General features: G+C 50.3%; 1 protein-coding gene across 1 annotated transcript; it reads right to left on the bottom strand.

Annotated features, from left to right (window-relative positions):
- Window positions 1-5,862: 5,862 nt before the first annotated feature.
- LOC119101545 (protein obstructor-E) lies at window positions 5,863-17,168 on the bottom strand. The gene is made up of 6 exons (XM_037224892.1): window positions 17,109-17,168; window positions 9,743-9,831; window positions 9,261-9,393; window positions 7,657-7,857; window positions 6,314-6,521; window positions 5,863-5,943 (listed from the first exon to the last, which is right to left on the bottom strand). Exons 1-6 carry the CDS (start codon window positions 17,152-17,154, stop codon window positions 5,931-5,933), a joined length of 690 nt encoding a protein of 229 aa, XP_037080787.1. The 5' UTR covers window positions 17,155-17,168; the 3' UTR covers window positions 5,863-5,930.
- Between the last annotated feature and the right edge of the window lie 751 nt (window positions 17,169-17,919).

The raw sequence follows: 17,919 nt of genomic DNA, 5'->3' as shown, positions 1-17,919 counted from the left end.
ATCTTCCATGGAATTTTTAGAGGTCAGAATAGGTCATTGACCTAAAATAACCTAGGTCAACATTTTGTTTTGGAAACACACTGCCTAGCGCAATCTTTGTCGCTTAGTTAAATGCAAAACACAAAGCAATCTTTTATCATTTTGGTCACCTTGACCTTCAAAAGGTGAAGAAGATCACTTACCTTGAATGAGCATGTGACCTTCTCCTTGGAATGTGACCTCCATGTGACCATCTCCTTTGGTTCTGGGGGCACTTTGGAGACCGACCTGAAACGACCTTGTTTGACCTTTTTTGATCTGAAGGTCATGAACTAAGAACTTGATACCTTGACCTGAGTGAGTTCACGTACAGTTCAACACACCCTGTAAATTTGGTGTCTCTAGCTCTCTTAGTTCCCCAGATTTCAAGGAGAGTCAAATTGACCCCCACCCGAGCGAAGGGTATCTAGCCCGTCACCCGGGTGCGTGTTAACAGACAAACATGGCTTGGCCTAGTTAGTGCAAGTAGTTTAGCCATTTCGATCTACAGTCTGCATTCGGGGGGTCCTTAAAATCTCTGTAGAGCCCACATAAAAATTCTGGCGAAGCTACTGAGTTATGACGGTTTGCAGAGTCCACTGAATAATTGCAAAACGGAAAGCGCCGACGATTTATTTCATGTAGTCATTTAACACATGATTTCGTCAGTTCATGAACTATAAAATTCAGTCAGATTTTTTGCTCGTGCTAGCTTCTGGGTTCTATGTCAGTAAAAAAGGAAAGAAATGAAACCCATTGATGAAAAGTACACCCTCATTAACAAATGAGCTACATCCGGCATTTTTTCTTGGGGAGGGTGTTCTACGACCAGGGGGCCGTTTGTCAATTCTTTGCCCCCCCCCCCCTTCCCAATGCCCTGGCTGCGCGCCCACCTCAGATGACTTCTAGGCTATCCTGAAATGGTACGTTTGTGTCTGGAATACGTTTATCCACAGCTGCATATTATGGGATGTACTTAGTCAGAAGCACATTGTGGCGAAAAATATCGTTCTTGTGGACTTCTGGTACAGCAATTTTGAGCTGTGACCTGATCTAACCTGACACATCTGGGGGAACAGAGTGGACTCCCCATAGTCTCAACACCTATTTCCGTGCCCTCAAGATCCGTCTCGACGTGTTAACATAGGTTTTAACTGCATATATTAGAACGACCGCCTTTACCTTGCGTGAACTCTGGTGGCCTCACATTGAACCTAGGGTAAAAAATATGGTGTGCATATTTCATGTTTTGACCAGATCTTCAGAGCGGCATCTTTGTTTTTCTCACACTGCGTCCTGAAAGCTGGAGATCCTAGGGGGAGGTCAACTACCCCCCAGCCGGGCGCGGTTGCCTCGGACCTCCGGCCGTGCGCTGGTCGGGGTAAAAGGACGGACAAGACCGTTCTCGTGAACTGAAGTCACAACCGCAGGCAAAGATCATGAAAAAGCCGAAGATAGCGGTCCTAAATAGCATGAGGCGAGGAATGAAGTCGTAATTCACGCGTCATGCTCACTGCCTGAAATCGAGGCCGAAGTCAACTATTAAAGAGAGCATCCCACCTTGTTTGTACCTTTCACCTTCTGCTACACCAGACTCACACGCGTCGTGCTCAGTAATGCCAGTTTTCTCGAAATCCTTCTGAATAGCTCAGAATTTCGATTCGATGTAGCCGACCATGCGCGACAAATCCTATTGGACTCCCCTCTCACAACTACGCAATACATTCCATTCGCCTTGCTCTTTCTAACGCTTGTTCTGTGATGTGTGAACGCACTGATGCGTCAACATGTTTGTGATTTAAATGCTGCGAAAACTTGAAAAACTCCGTACAGCCAAAACAATATGCGGACATGAAACTTTTCCCCGCGAATTCAATGAAACGCTATATCATGGCATCATTTCTCCCCTATCGTATCTACCACATCGGTTTTCGGGGCGCCTTTGGTTTTGGGAGTGGGAGCATCATATGATCCACTGCCAAGCACTGGTTCAAACTTAAACCAATGTGCTCCTCGGTAACATGTCTTGCCTGCTGGACCAATCACAAACGTTCTTTTATTCGCACCAGTAGAGGTGCGCACGGTAGTTGTCATGACGGTGGTCGCGACTGCGTGGAAGGGGCGTGGTGCTGTTGAAAGGCATTATCAGCGTAAGATGGGCTCTAAACTGTTTAAAATCGATATCTTTATTATATTTTGCCAGTGCTGCAGCGACACTACCCAGTGCTATGATGAAACGAAACTCGTCCTGAAGTTTCACTCGAGTATGTTTTTGAGATACGCCCCAAAGGTGGAACACCCCACCAAGCCAAGCCCGTGTATTTCATTTTCAGCGATGAAGTAAATTGGGTCAGCCAAAATCTGAGCAAGATCTGAGCTTTTCTGTAGGACTGGTGACCCATTGGTTGGAATCTCAGGAGGGGGCCCCACCGATCAGAATTCTTGGATTCGGTGCCGACCGTACAGTGCACTTGAACGGGCTGGTCGTCAGCGACGTACTGCATCGATGGTACTGGCGTCTGGGCAAGAAGTCGAATGGATCAAGTCGAACGACAAATCGATAAGAATGAAGTCAAAATTGGCGAAACACAAAGGACAAAAATCGAAGGCCAAAGTCAAAGGGATACAAGTCGCCAGGAATGGAATCCCAATCGGAAAAAGTCGAAAGACAAAGTGTTGACCGGGATAAAAGTTGAATCGGAAAGGCTGAAGGCGACAAGTGCTGACAGGGATAAACATTTGGAAACCGCTCCAAACCAAGGTCTTGTGTTTGTTAAAGAACGTGGTGGAAGCCAGGGAACTAGGGTATCATGTTTTTTAGAAAGCCGATGTGAGCCACGAATCAGGTTCTGGTGTTTATGAAGGAACATTAGGACCCAGCAGCCCTTATTGTTATTTGGAAAAGAGCCAGTGAAGACAAAGAACCGATGGTCTATGTTTGCAAAACGGCCAACAGGATCCAGGAATCAGGGTGCGGGGTTAATAAATTGACCGGCCGGAAACAAGGATCGAAGATATCGCCTCCAGAAGGGGGAGTGAAAACCAGGACCCAACATTGGAAACAGGGCACAAGTCTATCCAACGCCAGGACTAACGACAAAAACGGAATTTGCGACGGGTGCCGCCGCTGTGCGCGGCCTCTTACCGCGGGCGTCTGTGTTGCTCGCAACCGTCCCAGCAAGTTATTGGAGATGATTTCATGGGCGTAGATAGAGGCTACCAGGGTGCCCATACCAGATCGACCCGCTGATAGTCTAAGGGTGCGTTCCGTATGGTTCCGTCGCGAGCGCTCTGAGGCTAGCCTCCCTCCAAGAGCGTTTCCGGTTGAGCGTGGGCGGGCCCAAATCCGAGGTAAATATGGGCTTATGATCATAAGCGCAGCTTGAAACGTCGGGTGCCGCCCATGTAACCAATGCTTATTCTGTCATCCTTTAACCCATGCCTTGTGGTATATTGAAGAACAAGATTTCAACAAAGGGACTCTTAACCTATAATGCCGAAAAAACAGAAAGTTCATGCCTTTCTTGCTTACGTCGACTTTTCCGGTACCATTTTAGTACCTAGTTCCGTTTGGTACCCAGTATCGGAGCCCTTTCGAGTTTTGTCGTTTTGGAGCGTTTTCCAGTCTTTTACCACTATGAATTGCACTTCTCTTTCAGCTTTTTCCGAATTCAATTTTATCCCGTGTAACCCTTTTGACTTTAACACGCTCTTGGGTGGGGTCAAATTGACACCCCGAAGGTTTTCCAGAATTGTTTCCGAAATACGTGGCGTATCCGCGCCCAATTTTGAGGAGCTGTAGACAATTTAATAGCGGATCGTTTAGCATAACAACTTTAAGTGTACCTTGTATGGTGACTGACCTATGGCAAGTCAAAGTCAGGCCATGGTTTCAGCGAAGGCAATTTCCAGGGAATCCTTCAATCTGATCTAACAACTGAGTGTTAGGCGGAGCCATACATCTCTGAGATGATTTCTTGGACAACACAACAGTCAAATGAGCAAATTAAATTGCCCTAAGGTCAGGTATAAAAGTCACACGAAGGTCAAAACCCACTTGTTTTGTCACTCTCGGGCTTGCTGTATGGGATAGTTCTGGAGCTCATTTCGAATTTATTGGTAGTGGGAACCGCATTATGCATCTTCCATGGACTTCTTAGAGGTCAGAATAGGTCATTGGCCTAAAATGACCCAGGTCAACATTTGCTTTGAGAACATACTGCCTAGCGTAATCTTTCTCGCCTAGTCGAATGCAAAACCCAAGGCAACCTTGCATGATTTTGGTCACCTTGACCTACAAAAGGTCAAACAAGGTCACTGACTTTGAATGAGCATACGATCTTTTGCTTAGAAACAGTTATCTAGATTCTGGGGGCCCTTTGGAGACCAACCTGGAACTTGACCTTGTTTGCCTTTTTTGACCCGAAGGCCATGACCTAGGAATCTGAAACTTTGACCTCAGTGCGTTCAAGTACATGTTAAAACACTCCGTAAATTTTGCGTCTCTAGCTTTTCTTAGCTACCGAGATCTCAGGGGGTCAAATTGACCCTCCTCCCCCCACCCGAGCGAAGGGTATCTAGCCGGCCATCCAGGCGCGTGTTAAGCCCTTGATTTCGTTTCAATAAAGCTTTTATCCCTGCCGACTTCTATCTCTTTCACTTTGTACTTCGACTTTTTTCCCATCTGACTGCTGTCGCGGTTGACTTGTTTGGACTATTTTCGTTCGGGTTTTTTCAGTCCACCGATTTTCATTTGGCTATTTTCGTTCGGGCTTTTTCAGTCCACCGATTTTCATTTGGCTATTTTCGTTCGGTTTTTGACCGGAACCCCAACATTAACGGGACCAGCAGCCCAAATGTTGCAAATGTGCACGACAAGAATAAAGATATGAGCTTTTTGAGCGAATCGTTTAGGGACACAACAGAGAGGGCCACATTAGTGATTTTATCCGTACACTCAAACAGGGTCGCAGCGACAGGGGAGCGAGGTGAAGTGGCCACTCAGAAACGAAATAGAACGCACAGCAGCCGGTTTGACATAGGCGTAAGCCTGCCCTGCACCCGATGGAAGTGCGAAAGAAGGCATTTTCCCTGCTAGGAAACTGTCGCATGCAACTCGCAAAACGTGGTAGTTCGTACATGTATTTCATCGCCGTTCATCCGTTCAAAATATGCTATTGCTGCCGCGTCACGGACGCCAGGATTGAAGATGTATTTGTCAGCATCCTACGTGAGCCCCATTCCAATCGGCGATCACATTGTGTTATCTGAAATCCTGGTAACGCTGACGTCACACAGCTGCTGAACGCTCAGACACAGACACGCTCGACATTTGGTTACAGGATGGCATCAAAGAACTCTCAACGGACTGGGCCTATCGAAAGGGGGCTTTCTTTGGACCACACGCGCAAGAGACTGCAGTATTTGACCTTTCAATTTAAATGCATCTTTCTATTCCCCAGGCGCATACTTTTGCTGCTGCACGTGAGGTGCAATGTTTTGGTACCAGTATTGAGTGAAACGAATCATGGGACGCAAGACCGACACTATCATCGCCATGCTGAATATCATGGTACCGCGGCGCACATAGTAGTACTAACCTCTAATCGGACAAGCACATGTCGACACTTTCGAAACCAATCGCAACGGAAGAGAAAATGGCTAGCAAAAGGAAAGACGACGCACCCGGACATCAAGTGGAGATGCGGCAACGTCCTTTGTATCGCGTATGCAACTAAGTTTTCTTCCTCGGAGTCTCCCTTTGAAGTTTTCATCACTTGTTAGGGTATGCGTAGTATTCTTACACCTAAAGGCAACGCTATGAGCAACGATTCTTATATTTCACTTCGGCAACGCCGCCGACTCCGTCCGAGGCATCTTGTATCGTAGATGGCGCAATTGCAGCGATCGGACTATTTCCTGGCCCTGAAAATATGGAAGCAATATTATAACGACAAAATACGTCTTGACAGAAGCATCGTCCGAATTTGACTATGGGAGGTCTAACCAATGATATGGATACAAACTGGCGTTCTGGGGGAAGGCAAGCAGACAATTTGTATATACAAACTGTTGAAACAAGACGGTAGCGGCCACCACCAGAGGGCGTCGACTTCCGAGATTCTAGCGGTGTTTATCACCGCCTACTCAATACGCAAGGAAACGAGTGACGACACTGAACTGTATCACCTTCGTTAACTTATAACGCCTGCTTCCTCCCCCGCCGGAAGTCACCAAACGCCCACGTGCCAGCGGAAGCCGACCTGCCGCTACGCTCACGCGCCGCCAAACTCACCCGCAGCCGGGGACCAGCTCGCTGGGCACGCAGGTGAGCGAGTTGTCGTCCACCGACTGGCTGGCCGAGCACTTGATCAGGCGCGGGTAGTAGTTGACGCACGTCACCACGCGGTCGCACTCGCCCGTGGCGAAGCGCGGGAACTGGCCGAAGCGGATCGAAGCGGAGCCGACCGGGATCTCGGCCGGGCACGAGAAGCCGACCAGATCTGATGGAAGCAGCGCGCACCGTTATGCCACCGCGCCGTCAGCGGGACGAGTCACGCGACGACGGTAGCTCAACCGAAGCCTGAGTGGCTTATGACGATTACAGGCAAGTCCTCAGAATTATCCCGGCTCTATGCCAGGTAGATCTGTGTCAGTAGAGTTAGCAGGGGGTGCATTAGTACAGCCTGCCGGCGGCATTTCCTGCTCAGATGTCCGCTTCATGAACCGCTCGGTTGCCGGGTCTATGGACGTTACCACTCACATATTTCATTCAGGGTCAAGCTTCCACCCGGCGCCACATCCCACACTCAATGTTTCGTTCCTACGGAGCGTCGAACCGTCCTCTGAGCGTCACACTACTCTGAGAGTCACACTCGTCCTCTGAACGTCACACCCCTCTGAGAATCACACTCGTCCTCTGATCTGAGCGTCACACTCCTCTGATAATCACACTCGTTCTCTGAGCGTCACACTCCTCTGAGAGTCACACTCGTTCTCTGAGCGTCACACTCCTCTGAGAATAACACCCGTCCTCTGAGCGTCACACTCCTCTGAGAGTCACACTCGTCCTCTGAGCGCCACACTCCTCATTTATCGTCAAGCCCCTCTTACTGGAGGTCACGCTTCTCACTGAGCGTCATGACTCTCCCCTGATTATCACGCCCTTCCTTGAGCGTCCCACGCCTCTTTTGATAGTCAAATTCCTCCCGCCGAACGTCATGTATCCCACTGAGTGTCACGCCCCTCCTCTGAGCGTCACGCTCCTCCTCTAAGTGTAACATACCTGCTCCGAGTGTAACGCTCCTGCTCTGAGCGTCACGCTCCTGCTCTGAGTCACGCCCCTCCTCTTCTGAGGGGCACGCCCCTCCTCTGAGGGGCGCGCTCCTCCCCTGAGTGTCACACCCCTCCTTTGAGCGTCACGCCCCCCCCCTCTCTGAGCGTCACGTTCCTCCTCTGAGTGGCACGCTCCTCCCCTGAGTGTCACGCCCTTCCTTTGAGCGTCACGCCCACCCCCCCCCCCCTCTCTCTCTGAGCGTCACGCCCTTCCTCTGAGTGTCACGCTACTCCTTTGAGTGTCACGCCCCTCCTCTGAGTGTCACGCCCCTCCCACCCAGCGTGCCATGCCGCGTCACTCACGCTCGGCGTCTCCGATGGAGCACTCTGGCAGCAGGTCGGGCCAGTTGCAGGCGTGGCTTCGGTCGTCGTACGCCAGGCCCTCGTCGCATATCTCCGGCTCCACCTCGCCGAACGCGCACTTGAGGAAGTAGTCGGCGCACCCCTCGCCCGACGGGAACACGCCGAAGCTATAGGGGCACGCCCCCTCGCGGGATTCGCTCACTGTGGGCGGTGGGCAGTGGGATCACTGCAGGCAGTTGGGAGCTGGTCACTGCAAGGCGGGAGGGCGTCGGTCACTGCGAGCGAGTGGGAGTCGGTCACCGCGGGCGAGGGAGCGTCTGTCACCGCGGGCGAGAGGGCGTCGGTCACTGCGAGCGAGAGGACGTCGGTCGCCGCAGGCGAGAGAGCGTCGGTCACCGCAGGCGAGGGGGCGTTGGTCACTGCGGGCCATATCGGACAATCAGTGTGGGCCATAGAGAGTCGGCCACTGCGGGTAACAGACAATCGACTGCGGCAGACAGCAGGCCACTCAAAGAGTTCGGCTGGGACCGTACATGCTGCGGCGGCGACCAAACGAAGACTGCTGTATGGTGCACGCTACGGCGAGCGCTTGGAGAAATTCTTCCAAGCCTCTGACCTGGTTGTGTTAAGGGTTTTGACCGTTCGTTGTAGTGCAGCAGAAAAGTAAATTCCAATACGTGTTTCATCCAGGCACAAAGACTGAACTTAAGCTTTTTATAAAGGTTGCAAAATGATAGTCATGCGGTGGCAGGTTAAACCTATCAATGCGAGTTGTGGAAGCGAAGAAAAGTGATGACACGCTGATCATAAAAAGGAAACAAACGAAATTATTTTATGAACTGAGCAAACCTGGAAGAAGGGAAAGAGATTCGGCTTGGCAATTGTCCCAGTTCTTTTTTTCTGGAGCGAGCAGAAAATTACATTCTGTTGTCAGCCACCAAAATGACAAGCACCTGAGTATTGCTACATTTGGACCCTGCATTCGGCCCTAACGCAGCAGATCAAAATGTCCTTGTGATGAGAGTATCGTGACGGGTTGTCTGCCTTTCGTTTGGTGCATGCTAATTATTATGATGATTTGGCGTTTTAAGGCACGTCGATTGTGAATAATCGTGCAACGCCCATTACACAAATACTTACAACGCTTATTAAGAAGGCTGGCAGATTCATCATAGTGCAAAGAAAAAACTGCAAGCAAAAAGAAGGAAAAAGCATCTGCACCAGGGCACTATGTCGCTGGTCGACATGATTATGTGCACGATGGATGAGAAAACAGATGTGGGGCTGCAGGGCGGGAGATGGGGGGGGGGGGGGGAGGGGCTACAGGACAGGGCAGTGTCAATAGTAGCGATGCTTCTGCTCGGCAAGGGCCCTCGTTTCGCGTTGTTGCACGCCTCACACGCAGCGCAAATGCATTATGCAGTATTTGCGTTCCGCTTCGGGTTGTGTCTCTGAATTCTGATCGCTCATTGCACGTTCGGAATGTTATATTCCGGACATCGTTCGGAAAACATTCCTCCACTCCCTCTCGTCTTATAGTCGAACCGTGTTGTTTTGCGCCGCTATTTTCTGCGCGCGCGCGCTGCGACGACTCGTCTACTGACGTTCGAACGGCCGCTCGCCGCAGTCGACCCTCCAGTGGTAGTCGCAGAACTCGTGGACGGCCCCCTTGCCCGAGTAGAGCAGACCGTTCTCGCAGGTCTCGAACGACAGGGTGCCGTTCGAGCAGAGCATGTACTGCAAAGGGGAGACGGCCAGTGAGGGCGAGCGCAGCAGCTGCGGGGGAGGCCAACCAGGTGGTCACCGGCCACCCGAACGGGAATGGTTTTGCGGAGGGTGCAGAGTGGTAGCTTCTCAGTGTCCGTAGTTTCATAAACTGTGACGCACCATCGAATAACGCTAACTGCACATGCTGCTGCCACATGCACTTGACAGAGGCACGCACAGAACTGTGCCAATGCGACCTCCGTTGAATAATGCTACGGCTCCACCATCGCCACGCAACCAAGTACATTTTACAATAAGCTTGCAGAGAATGGGCGCACATGGGAGACTGGGTGCACGTGTAGCAGCCTGCCGGCCTCACCTTGTCACAGCCGCTCGGGTCCATGAAAGACTTTGTCTCCTCAGGGTTGTTGCAGCTGGGCAGTGGCGCAGAATCTTCCTGCCCGACGGCTGAAATAAACGATTCCGATGTGGCAGGTGGCGTGCTGGCCGGCGTCCAGTACGCGGCCGCTGATGGCGACGAATGCCACACGGCAGCCAACGTCCCTAACATTGTGCGGTTGAAATATAAAGAAACTAATCCCAACATGTGTTCCGGTTCCGGCCGCACAGGCCCCATTAGTGGTATGACCATGTTGCACTGAAAAAACATTGGCTCCTGGCCCCAGTGGGGTTAATTAATTCATGTCTGCCTTTGACCGTGCTGTATGCTTTCAGCATTAAACGCCAAACCAGCTGTGCATCAAAATAAAAAGGCGCTATGAGCGAGGACCGGAATTTGCAAACGCTGAGTCTTTGAAAATAAGGTCGTTTATTAAAAGAAAGGAATCGGTATTTTTAACAGCTCAGGCCTCCTACATGTCGCTCAGTAACTCTTACTCCTTGTGGCAAAAAGACAAAGTGCCTTGCTGTTGGAGGTCGAAACGTACCCGCTTTAAGCACGCGCTCTGTCCGACAACGGTGTCGAAAAGGCGTAACTTTGTTCGCGGACCGTCACAGAGGCTGAATCTGACGTGCGTGCAGTGTGTCATGATCCGCGCAGCCGTTTGTGCCGCACAGACGGCTTCACGATAAGTTTGTGTCAGATGAATGAGCTGCGCGCCAGCGTCTGGCCTCAAAACAGACACACAGGCACACGTTCGCTTTTGCCCCGCGTCCGCCACCGAGGTAGAAGGCCATCCCCCAACGAGTTTCTGGGAAAATCGAAGCCGCTCTAGGTAGGTGCGCCATGGTTTCAGTTTTCATTTGGGGATCAGTTCGATGCTTTTGGCAGGCGTCCCCACGCCAGGTTACGCCACAAAATTATGACATACTCACCGAATGCTTACACAGATATTTTACCTGCTCATGCGGCAAGTTGTAGCTTCCTTTTAACTTTGTATTGCATTGCCATCATTCCTCGATCGGTTTGACTGTGTACCAGTAGATGTTAGTCACACTGTGCGATGTTGCGACAAACAACCAACAGAAGGTCTTTGATATCAACTTGTGTCAAAACAAAGTGGCTTGCGAGTCCATTTTTTGAAAAGCAAGTCCTTATAACTAAAATCACGCATTTCTAAACCATTGCCCGCCTTTTTATGTGGACCAGAACAGTGGAAAAATGATCGTCGATGAGTTGACATGATCTTGGCTCTGCTTGACCCAAGCCTAATATGGCCACCAACCCAAGTTTCGTTGACAGCAGTCATCATTGTAGGGTTCCATGCACAGGTGAAGACTCTGTCGTTTGCCAGTCGCAGGCTTTGCTGACTATACAGTGATTACAAGCGCTATTAGGCCTTGAAATTATGCGAAAGCTCCGGTCAATTTTTAGTGTTTTGCGTCGGCAGTGACGTCATTTGTCAAATGACAGACACAGATACCAGTTTTGCAACACCTGGGTGCTGCTGGACAAGATTTTCGACTACCGTTTGAATATCTACATCCTAATAAGGTCATAAGATTAAATTCTATGGTATAAGGGAAGACCTAAAGGGAGTGTTCCACACTTGCTCAGGGTTTTGAACAGAAATAGACATATTGAGGATCATTCGGTGCAGTTCACAGTCATGCCCTTCTTAAGACTTAACCTCCTCTAGTTTCCGAGCCACACGCCCACAAAGATGTGCAGACTATTTCGAGGAGACTTTTCAAAGCTACCCAGGTATCCATACAACATCATTCAAAACCGGCCACCACATTAGCCATGCGGCAATAAAGGCTAAGAAGAATATGACTGTCGAGTACTTAATATCTGGCGCTCTTGAGCACGATTTCCAGTTATAACGGGCTTAAATTGACTCTAAATTGACGCTTTGCAAGGTACGATAACGTAATCAACCATTTATGTATTGAGGAGCATGATTATTAAACAGGGGAATTGTGTTGTCTAGAGAAGGTAGGCTTTTCCACTTAAAAGTTTGACAAAAGTTTGAGAGAAATTATTTCATCATATCTGATGCTTGCGTCAATATCTTCAAAGACCTTTAATAGCCCAATGTTTTAGCCAGTTTCTGATAAGAGAGTTTCAGCGATGCCATGGCAGGGCCACCGTTACCTCAACCTGTCCCTCTTGGACAGCGGCCAATTGATCATCAACGACGGACCATATAAGCCCAGCTTCGAGGCACGATTGCACGATTGCACGATTGCACGTACCTGGCACCCAGTGGCCAGGGTGCTGTACCCGCTCAACGGCAGCGTTCACAACGTAGACATACGGATGACCTTTCTCAACCGTCATATTTGAGAATGAGATGAGATGCAATGAGATGCTGACACTAGCCAGCACTCCCGCTGTGGACATGACAACCGGACTCCAGAGGACAGAACTCAGATGTCCTTCATTCACATTCACTTCCTCTCTGAAGATTCACTGGCATTGTCTCTCCTTGTCGAAGCGGTTTCCACTGTCGCACAGCGGCTGTCTGAAACATATCTGCTCCGCCGCAGGATGGTACCTACAAGAGGGACCATGGAAGTCAATCTATCGCATTTTAGAACTTCAAGTAACCAGGTACAATACAATAGGAGATCCTTCCTTTACTTCTCTGTCCCGCATCATCGCAGTGTTATGGCCTAAGAGTGCTCCCGGCGCTCGAAGGTTTTATCTCTTCGATATTAAGGACTGCATATTTTCCATGCTCTTGGGCATCCATGACATGAACATAGTTATGAGTGCCGCCCTCTGACCGCATCAACCGTTCCAGCAGTGTTTCCTAGCCGGCCTTCTTTGATGCGCTGGTGACGCTCCTGGCAAGATCGTCATTTCTCCGGGACATACTGAAGGTGCCGAGCCGAGCTTCCCACGCGATGAACATGCCAAACACGGTATAACACAGCAGTGAACTGCATTCGCAGATACGCACCCGGCTGGGCGATTGAATACCCTTCGCTCTGGTGGGAGGGGGGGGGGGGGGGTCAATTTGAACATCCCTTCCCCTCTCCGAAACCTCGAAAACTAAGATAGCCAGAGACTCCAAATCCACAGGGTGCGTTGGTCTGTACGCGAACTCTCTTTGCCAAAATTTGGGATTGCTACGTCATGACCTAGCGCTTAAATAGGGCTAAAAAAATGAAACTACATGTAAGTGTTCGGAGTGACCCAAGACCGCTGCAAACAACCACCGCGACCTAGATGTCTGTTCCAAAAAAACTTCAATGGTGTCTATTTGTCAACCTATTTTTACTTCTAGAAAACCAAAGTGACCAAACGCCTGTCAGATTGCTCCTATTTGCCGTTAAATTAGGCGTCAGGAACTACGCTTGGCGAGATGTTTGGGCAAGCAAAATGCTGACCTGGGTCAGTTTAGGCCAATGACCTATTTTGACCTTTAGAAAGTCCATGAAACAAGACTGGTGCAGTCCCTGTCGTCAATAAATCCGAAATGAGCACCGAAAACTGCCTCACGGAGCAATGTCTCCAGTCATAGAGCAAGCAAATTTTGAGCTAGGTCTGGCGTTCAGACAGCACCCGCGGTCAATGAAATCGGTTGTAAGCCATAAGTCAATTGTTTTATTGCTAGGAAACTATCTCAAAGATGTATGCCTTCGTCCAGCACTCCAGTGTCGCATCAAATTGAAGAATTCCTTGGAAATGGCCTTCGCTGACAGCCATGGCCTGACTTCGAGTTGTTAAAGATTAGCGATCCTTCAAAGTACATCTAATTTGTTTGGTGCCATGATATTCAATATCCTACATTTTGCTGTATATTTGCCACATATTGTATTTTTAATAGTCTTTTTAAGCTATATTTGCTACATGCTATTCAGTATTTTACAATTATGCAATGTTTGGCGCGGCTTTGCCGCGCCGTACGGAGATCATTCAGGAAAACCTTCCGGGGGGGGGGGGGGGGGGGAGGAGGGGAATCAGATTGGCCGCCCACCCGCGCGCGTGTAAAGAGCACGGGCAGCTTCACACGCTACCACTTCCATGGTCACATGACAAGCATGCATCATAATGGACAGTGGACTAAAAAGTCCCAGGCTTTCCTATTTGGTTTTGGTTCGTGTTTAACTTCGGCAGGATCTCTGCATAAGCGAACCGCGAAACATTTGCGGTTGCTGCACCATGAGGCACAGAGGCGTAGTTTGCTTTTGAGTTGAGGGGCGGAGCTTCAGCCCCCACCCTTCCGTCTTGAACTCTAGCACACCCCCCCCCTTCCATCTTTAAGGAAAGAGAGCGGGCCAAATATGCAGCGAGACCTGTTTGTTGGCATATTTTGGGGCAAGTTGGGTCATTTTTCACGGCTCAGCCCAACCACTTCAGCTCATTTTGTGAAACTGAGCCACTGATGGGACATATGTAACAGCTCAGTTTTGCTAGGGTGAAATTCCATCCCTGCTAGCCGTCGTCTGCGATCAATTTGCAGCATTCGGGATCCTGGCATAGGATCGGAACTAAACCCAAGAAGTGGCTTATTTGTAAGCTGAGCCATAAGCCTCGGCACAGCGGCAGGTGCAGAGCTTTGGCGGGCCAGGCCGAGGGGTCTGATGTCACCGAAAGCACATCGCATTCGTTGACGTAATTCGCGTGCATCCGGGATGTTTAACGACTTTGGTCATGACCACGAGTGCGACGATGCGAGGATAAGGGCACATGCAAAGGTCATAGACAATTGAGAGCCACCTGCTATTTACCTAAGCTCACTGAACACTGTGTTGCTGATATTCTAGGGCAAGACGGGAATTATCATACATTACCATCGAGTCCTTGTCCGGCCCCCTAAGCCCTGGTCCGGGTGAGGTCTTAGGCAGATTATGGGAACCGGTTCCCCGGATGACGGAAACCTGCCCGTCGCAGTCTCACGAACAAGCATTTAGCGAATCTGGCAGCATCTACGTTCTGCTGCGGCTGCCAGCAGTCGGCAATGGTCGCCAGCCTCCGGATAATCGAGCCTCGTTTGGAAGCTGACCATCGGTAAGAATTCACTGTCATCAGAAGACGCCGATAACATGTCACCTCATGTGGGGTATCAATAGATAACATGTTACCTCGTGTCGGGTATCAATAGCAATTTGCATCTGGCTGGTCGCTACAAGCATGTTGATTCACAGCACAGCCACCAGAGATGCAGGTGCGTTAGAAAGGGAGACGTGTGTTAAGGGGGGGGGGGGGGGCAAGCCCACTCTCAGGCTGATTTTCTCCGTGCATTACAATGTTAACGGCGTGAGAGGAGGGGTATAGCTGCAAATTTAATTAGGAGACTACAGCCCTTCTCCGCACCCACTTTCCAACTTTGGAAAACAAAAATCCGGGGAGAAATACATTCGTTGGGGCATTCGGCGAGGGAGGGGTTCCTCATTTTTAACGATTCAGTCCCCTTCCGCCAGCCCTACCCCCGTCCCAGCTCGCCCACGTTGCGAGACTACGCCCGTCGCGTTGGAGGGAGACCACGGGGCCTTCGATCCTCTGTTTCACACCTCTGCGTGATACAGTGAAGGATATAATACAATGTATACTGCGTGATACATTGAAACGTATGGCCATTCCGTACGGCCATTTCCGTTCTCATTGCGCTGTGTTGGACTGGGTGGGCTTGTTTCGCTTCTGTTGTTTTCGGCTTGGGTCAATCGGGCCTGTTTATGGGTTGAATAAGGCTGGGGTACGTTGCGCAAGGTGTATTATTAGCTCCAGGCCCACAGACCTTCGTCAAGGCTATCAGCGCATCCCTGTAATTCCACAGCTGTCACATTTCTTAGTCAGACGTCAAGCAAGGCTATACTTAGGTAAATGTTGGCTTAGCTTGGCCTAGGTGTAAGTTTACCCTCGTAAAATTGCTTACCATTGGGGAACCCTATTCTCAACTCGTGACAACTGGTACGATAAGGGGTTTGACTTGCCCGACCCGGTAGAAGACTGAAGGATTCTGACCAAGAACTTTAGGACCGGAGATCGGATCTAAACCAAGGCTTTGGCCCCAACTCTGGCTAAATCTTCAGTATCTCCACTTGGACCCAGCCTCAGGAGCTGCAAAAATATTGAGGTCGGACTCAAGTTCTGGACACGAATATGGCCAAAAATGCAAGATGTGTGCCATTGTGTTCATTTAGCTGTAAATGGTTCGATACTAAGATGAAAATGAAGTTCAACGGCATAACTGGCGGCCCTCGGGCGTTTTTTTGTGGTTAGTCAATGTCAGGGAAGCTTTGTTGGCTCGACAATCGTCTGCGATACTCTGCAGTGCTGAGCTGCATGCTCCGGGCCTCAGGCGATCTTGGGCCGGACGACCATAAGCCCGCCCGCCGGCGGCGAGGTCCTTGGGCAGCTTGCGCAGCGTCATGCTTTAAAGGAAAGTGAACAAAACCTCAGCCGAATTCAAGGCCGGCCTAGTCGGAGACAGTGCTGCACAGCGCCCGGTCGGCCGTTGAAAACACCAGGGGATCAGGCGGCTGCAGTTTGGAAATGCCGAGACAACAGAAAATTGAGGAAACGTAGATTGACATGTTTTCTGTCGTGATTTGCACTCTGCAATTTCTTACTGCGGTTATCCCCTGAATCCCAACACGTCCTCCATTGCCAGAGACACTTGCCGGGTCTGACAGCAACAAAGCTTGGAGACGAGACGTAGCCATCAAATTAACGAGCCGCAGCCATCAAGCAGACCGGCCATGGTCATCAAGCAGACGAGTCATAGCCAGCCACCCAGCAGCCGAACCACAGCCAGCCAACAGCCGAACCACAGCCAGCCAACAGGCCAGCCACAGCCAGCCAACAGACGAGCCACAGGCAGCCAACAGACGAACCACAGCCACCCAACGGCCGAACCACAGCCAGCCAACAGGCCGGCCACAGCTAGCCAACAGACGAGCCACAGTCACCCAGCAGACGAGCCACAGCCAGCCAGCAGACGCAAGCAGACGAGCCGCAGTCATCAAGCAGACGTACCACACCCCTTTCTCTCCGACCGCGATTGTAGCGCCCGGCCTTCCACTCATGGGTCTTTGTGGTTCGCCATGTCACACGTCAATAGGTCATGCCGGGCCGAACAACGAGTCAAAAATATGTGCGATCCGGATAAATTAAGACATGACATTTAGCTACAAATAATATTACATTAGAATGACCTGTTGATGTGACACGCTCCAGAGCTAAACCGAGACCAATGCAGTTCATCACAGCTGGTGCACTCTTATAGCCCTTTGTTGGCATGTGCGTATATGTATATGCACTGCGCATGAATAACGAACGTGCATCGCCGGTACACACACCTCCTGAGCCTTGACGCCTTTCAAAAGCTTACCGAAACCGACGAGAACGACGAGCGAGATCACCACGTAGTCCTGCATGGTTCTCGTGTGCGCGCGCGGCAGTCACTAACGACCTCGAGAACTCATCCCGTCTCTCGGGCAGCTGCGGCGAAGGTCACCGTCTGAACGAGCGTCACTCGTCCGACACGGCCACGTGACTGGCGGCTCGGACATTCTTGGTGTTTCGTGCTATTGTGCGGCCCTTGAGGGGCTCGGAGTGCCTTTTGACAGGTTCTCTCTGCGTCGTGCTCACCATATGCTACATGTCGCTCGATCCAGGATAGTATCGCATCGCTCGAACGCATCGCATCGCATGTCAGTCCGCCAACCTGTTTTGGGCGCTCGGGAGCGATTTATACCGATGCCAAAGAAGGCGAAGGAAAGCCGTTTTACTTTTCACGGCTATTTTGGCCGACACCTTGTGTTGTGCGATTACGAACAGATTTTGCTCTGCTTGAGAGCTGAAATTTGACACCTTACATTGCGTCACGTTAAAGGCGTGAAAAGTCGTGGTTTCAGGCTCTGTGCCAAAATCATGATGCACAAATTTTTAACTGAATAATTTGCTGAACAAATTTGAGCGACTCAGTAGACTGCAGTATGGACATCCTTTGTGAACCAAGGATGCAATTCAGAGGCGAGACGATTTGAGGGATATAATGAATGACCAAAGCCGCTTCGGGCTGCCGATGAAGTCATATAGCGAACTTCGAAATGGCTACGGCGACGTACATCGTGTGCGATCTTAAGCCATCTAGCGCGGGAGAGAGCAGCACAATTTGCTGGCGTGGGTGCCGCTTTCAT

Source organism: Pollicipes pollicipes, unplaced genomic scaffold, assembly GCF_011947565.3.
Source record: "Pollicipes pollicipes isolate AB1234 unplaced genomic scaffold, Ppol_2.1 Scaffold_4881;HRSCAF=5763_pilon_pilon_pilon, whole genome shotgun sequence".
Taxonomy (NCBI): domain Eukaryota; kingdom Metazoa; phylum Arthropoda; class Thecostraca; order Pollicipedomorpha; family Pollicipedidae; genus Pollicipes; species Pollicipes pollicipes.
The sequence above is the reverse complement of the archived record's forward strand: the minus strand, read 5'-3'. Positions and strand labels throughout refer to the sequence as shown.

Bases quoted from the DNA above. Each gene is read 5' to 3' on its own strand.
- LOC119101545 (XM_037224892.1), bottom strand. From the start codon at position 17,154: ATGCAGGACTACGTGGTGATCTCGCTCGTCGTTCTCGTCGGTTTCG. The intron at 9,832-17,108 runs GTAAGCTTTTGA...CGTTTATTTCAG, and splicing joins CGTCGTTCTCGTCGGTTTCG to CCGTCGGGCAGGAAGATTCT. The intron at 7,858-9,260 runs GTCAGTAGACGA...CACCGCCCACAG, and splicing joins CGGCGAGCGGCCGTTCGAAC to TGAGCGAATCCCGCGAGGGG.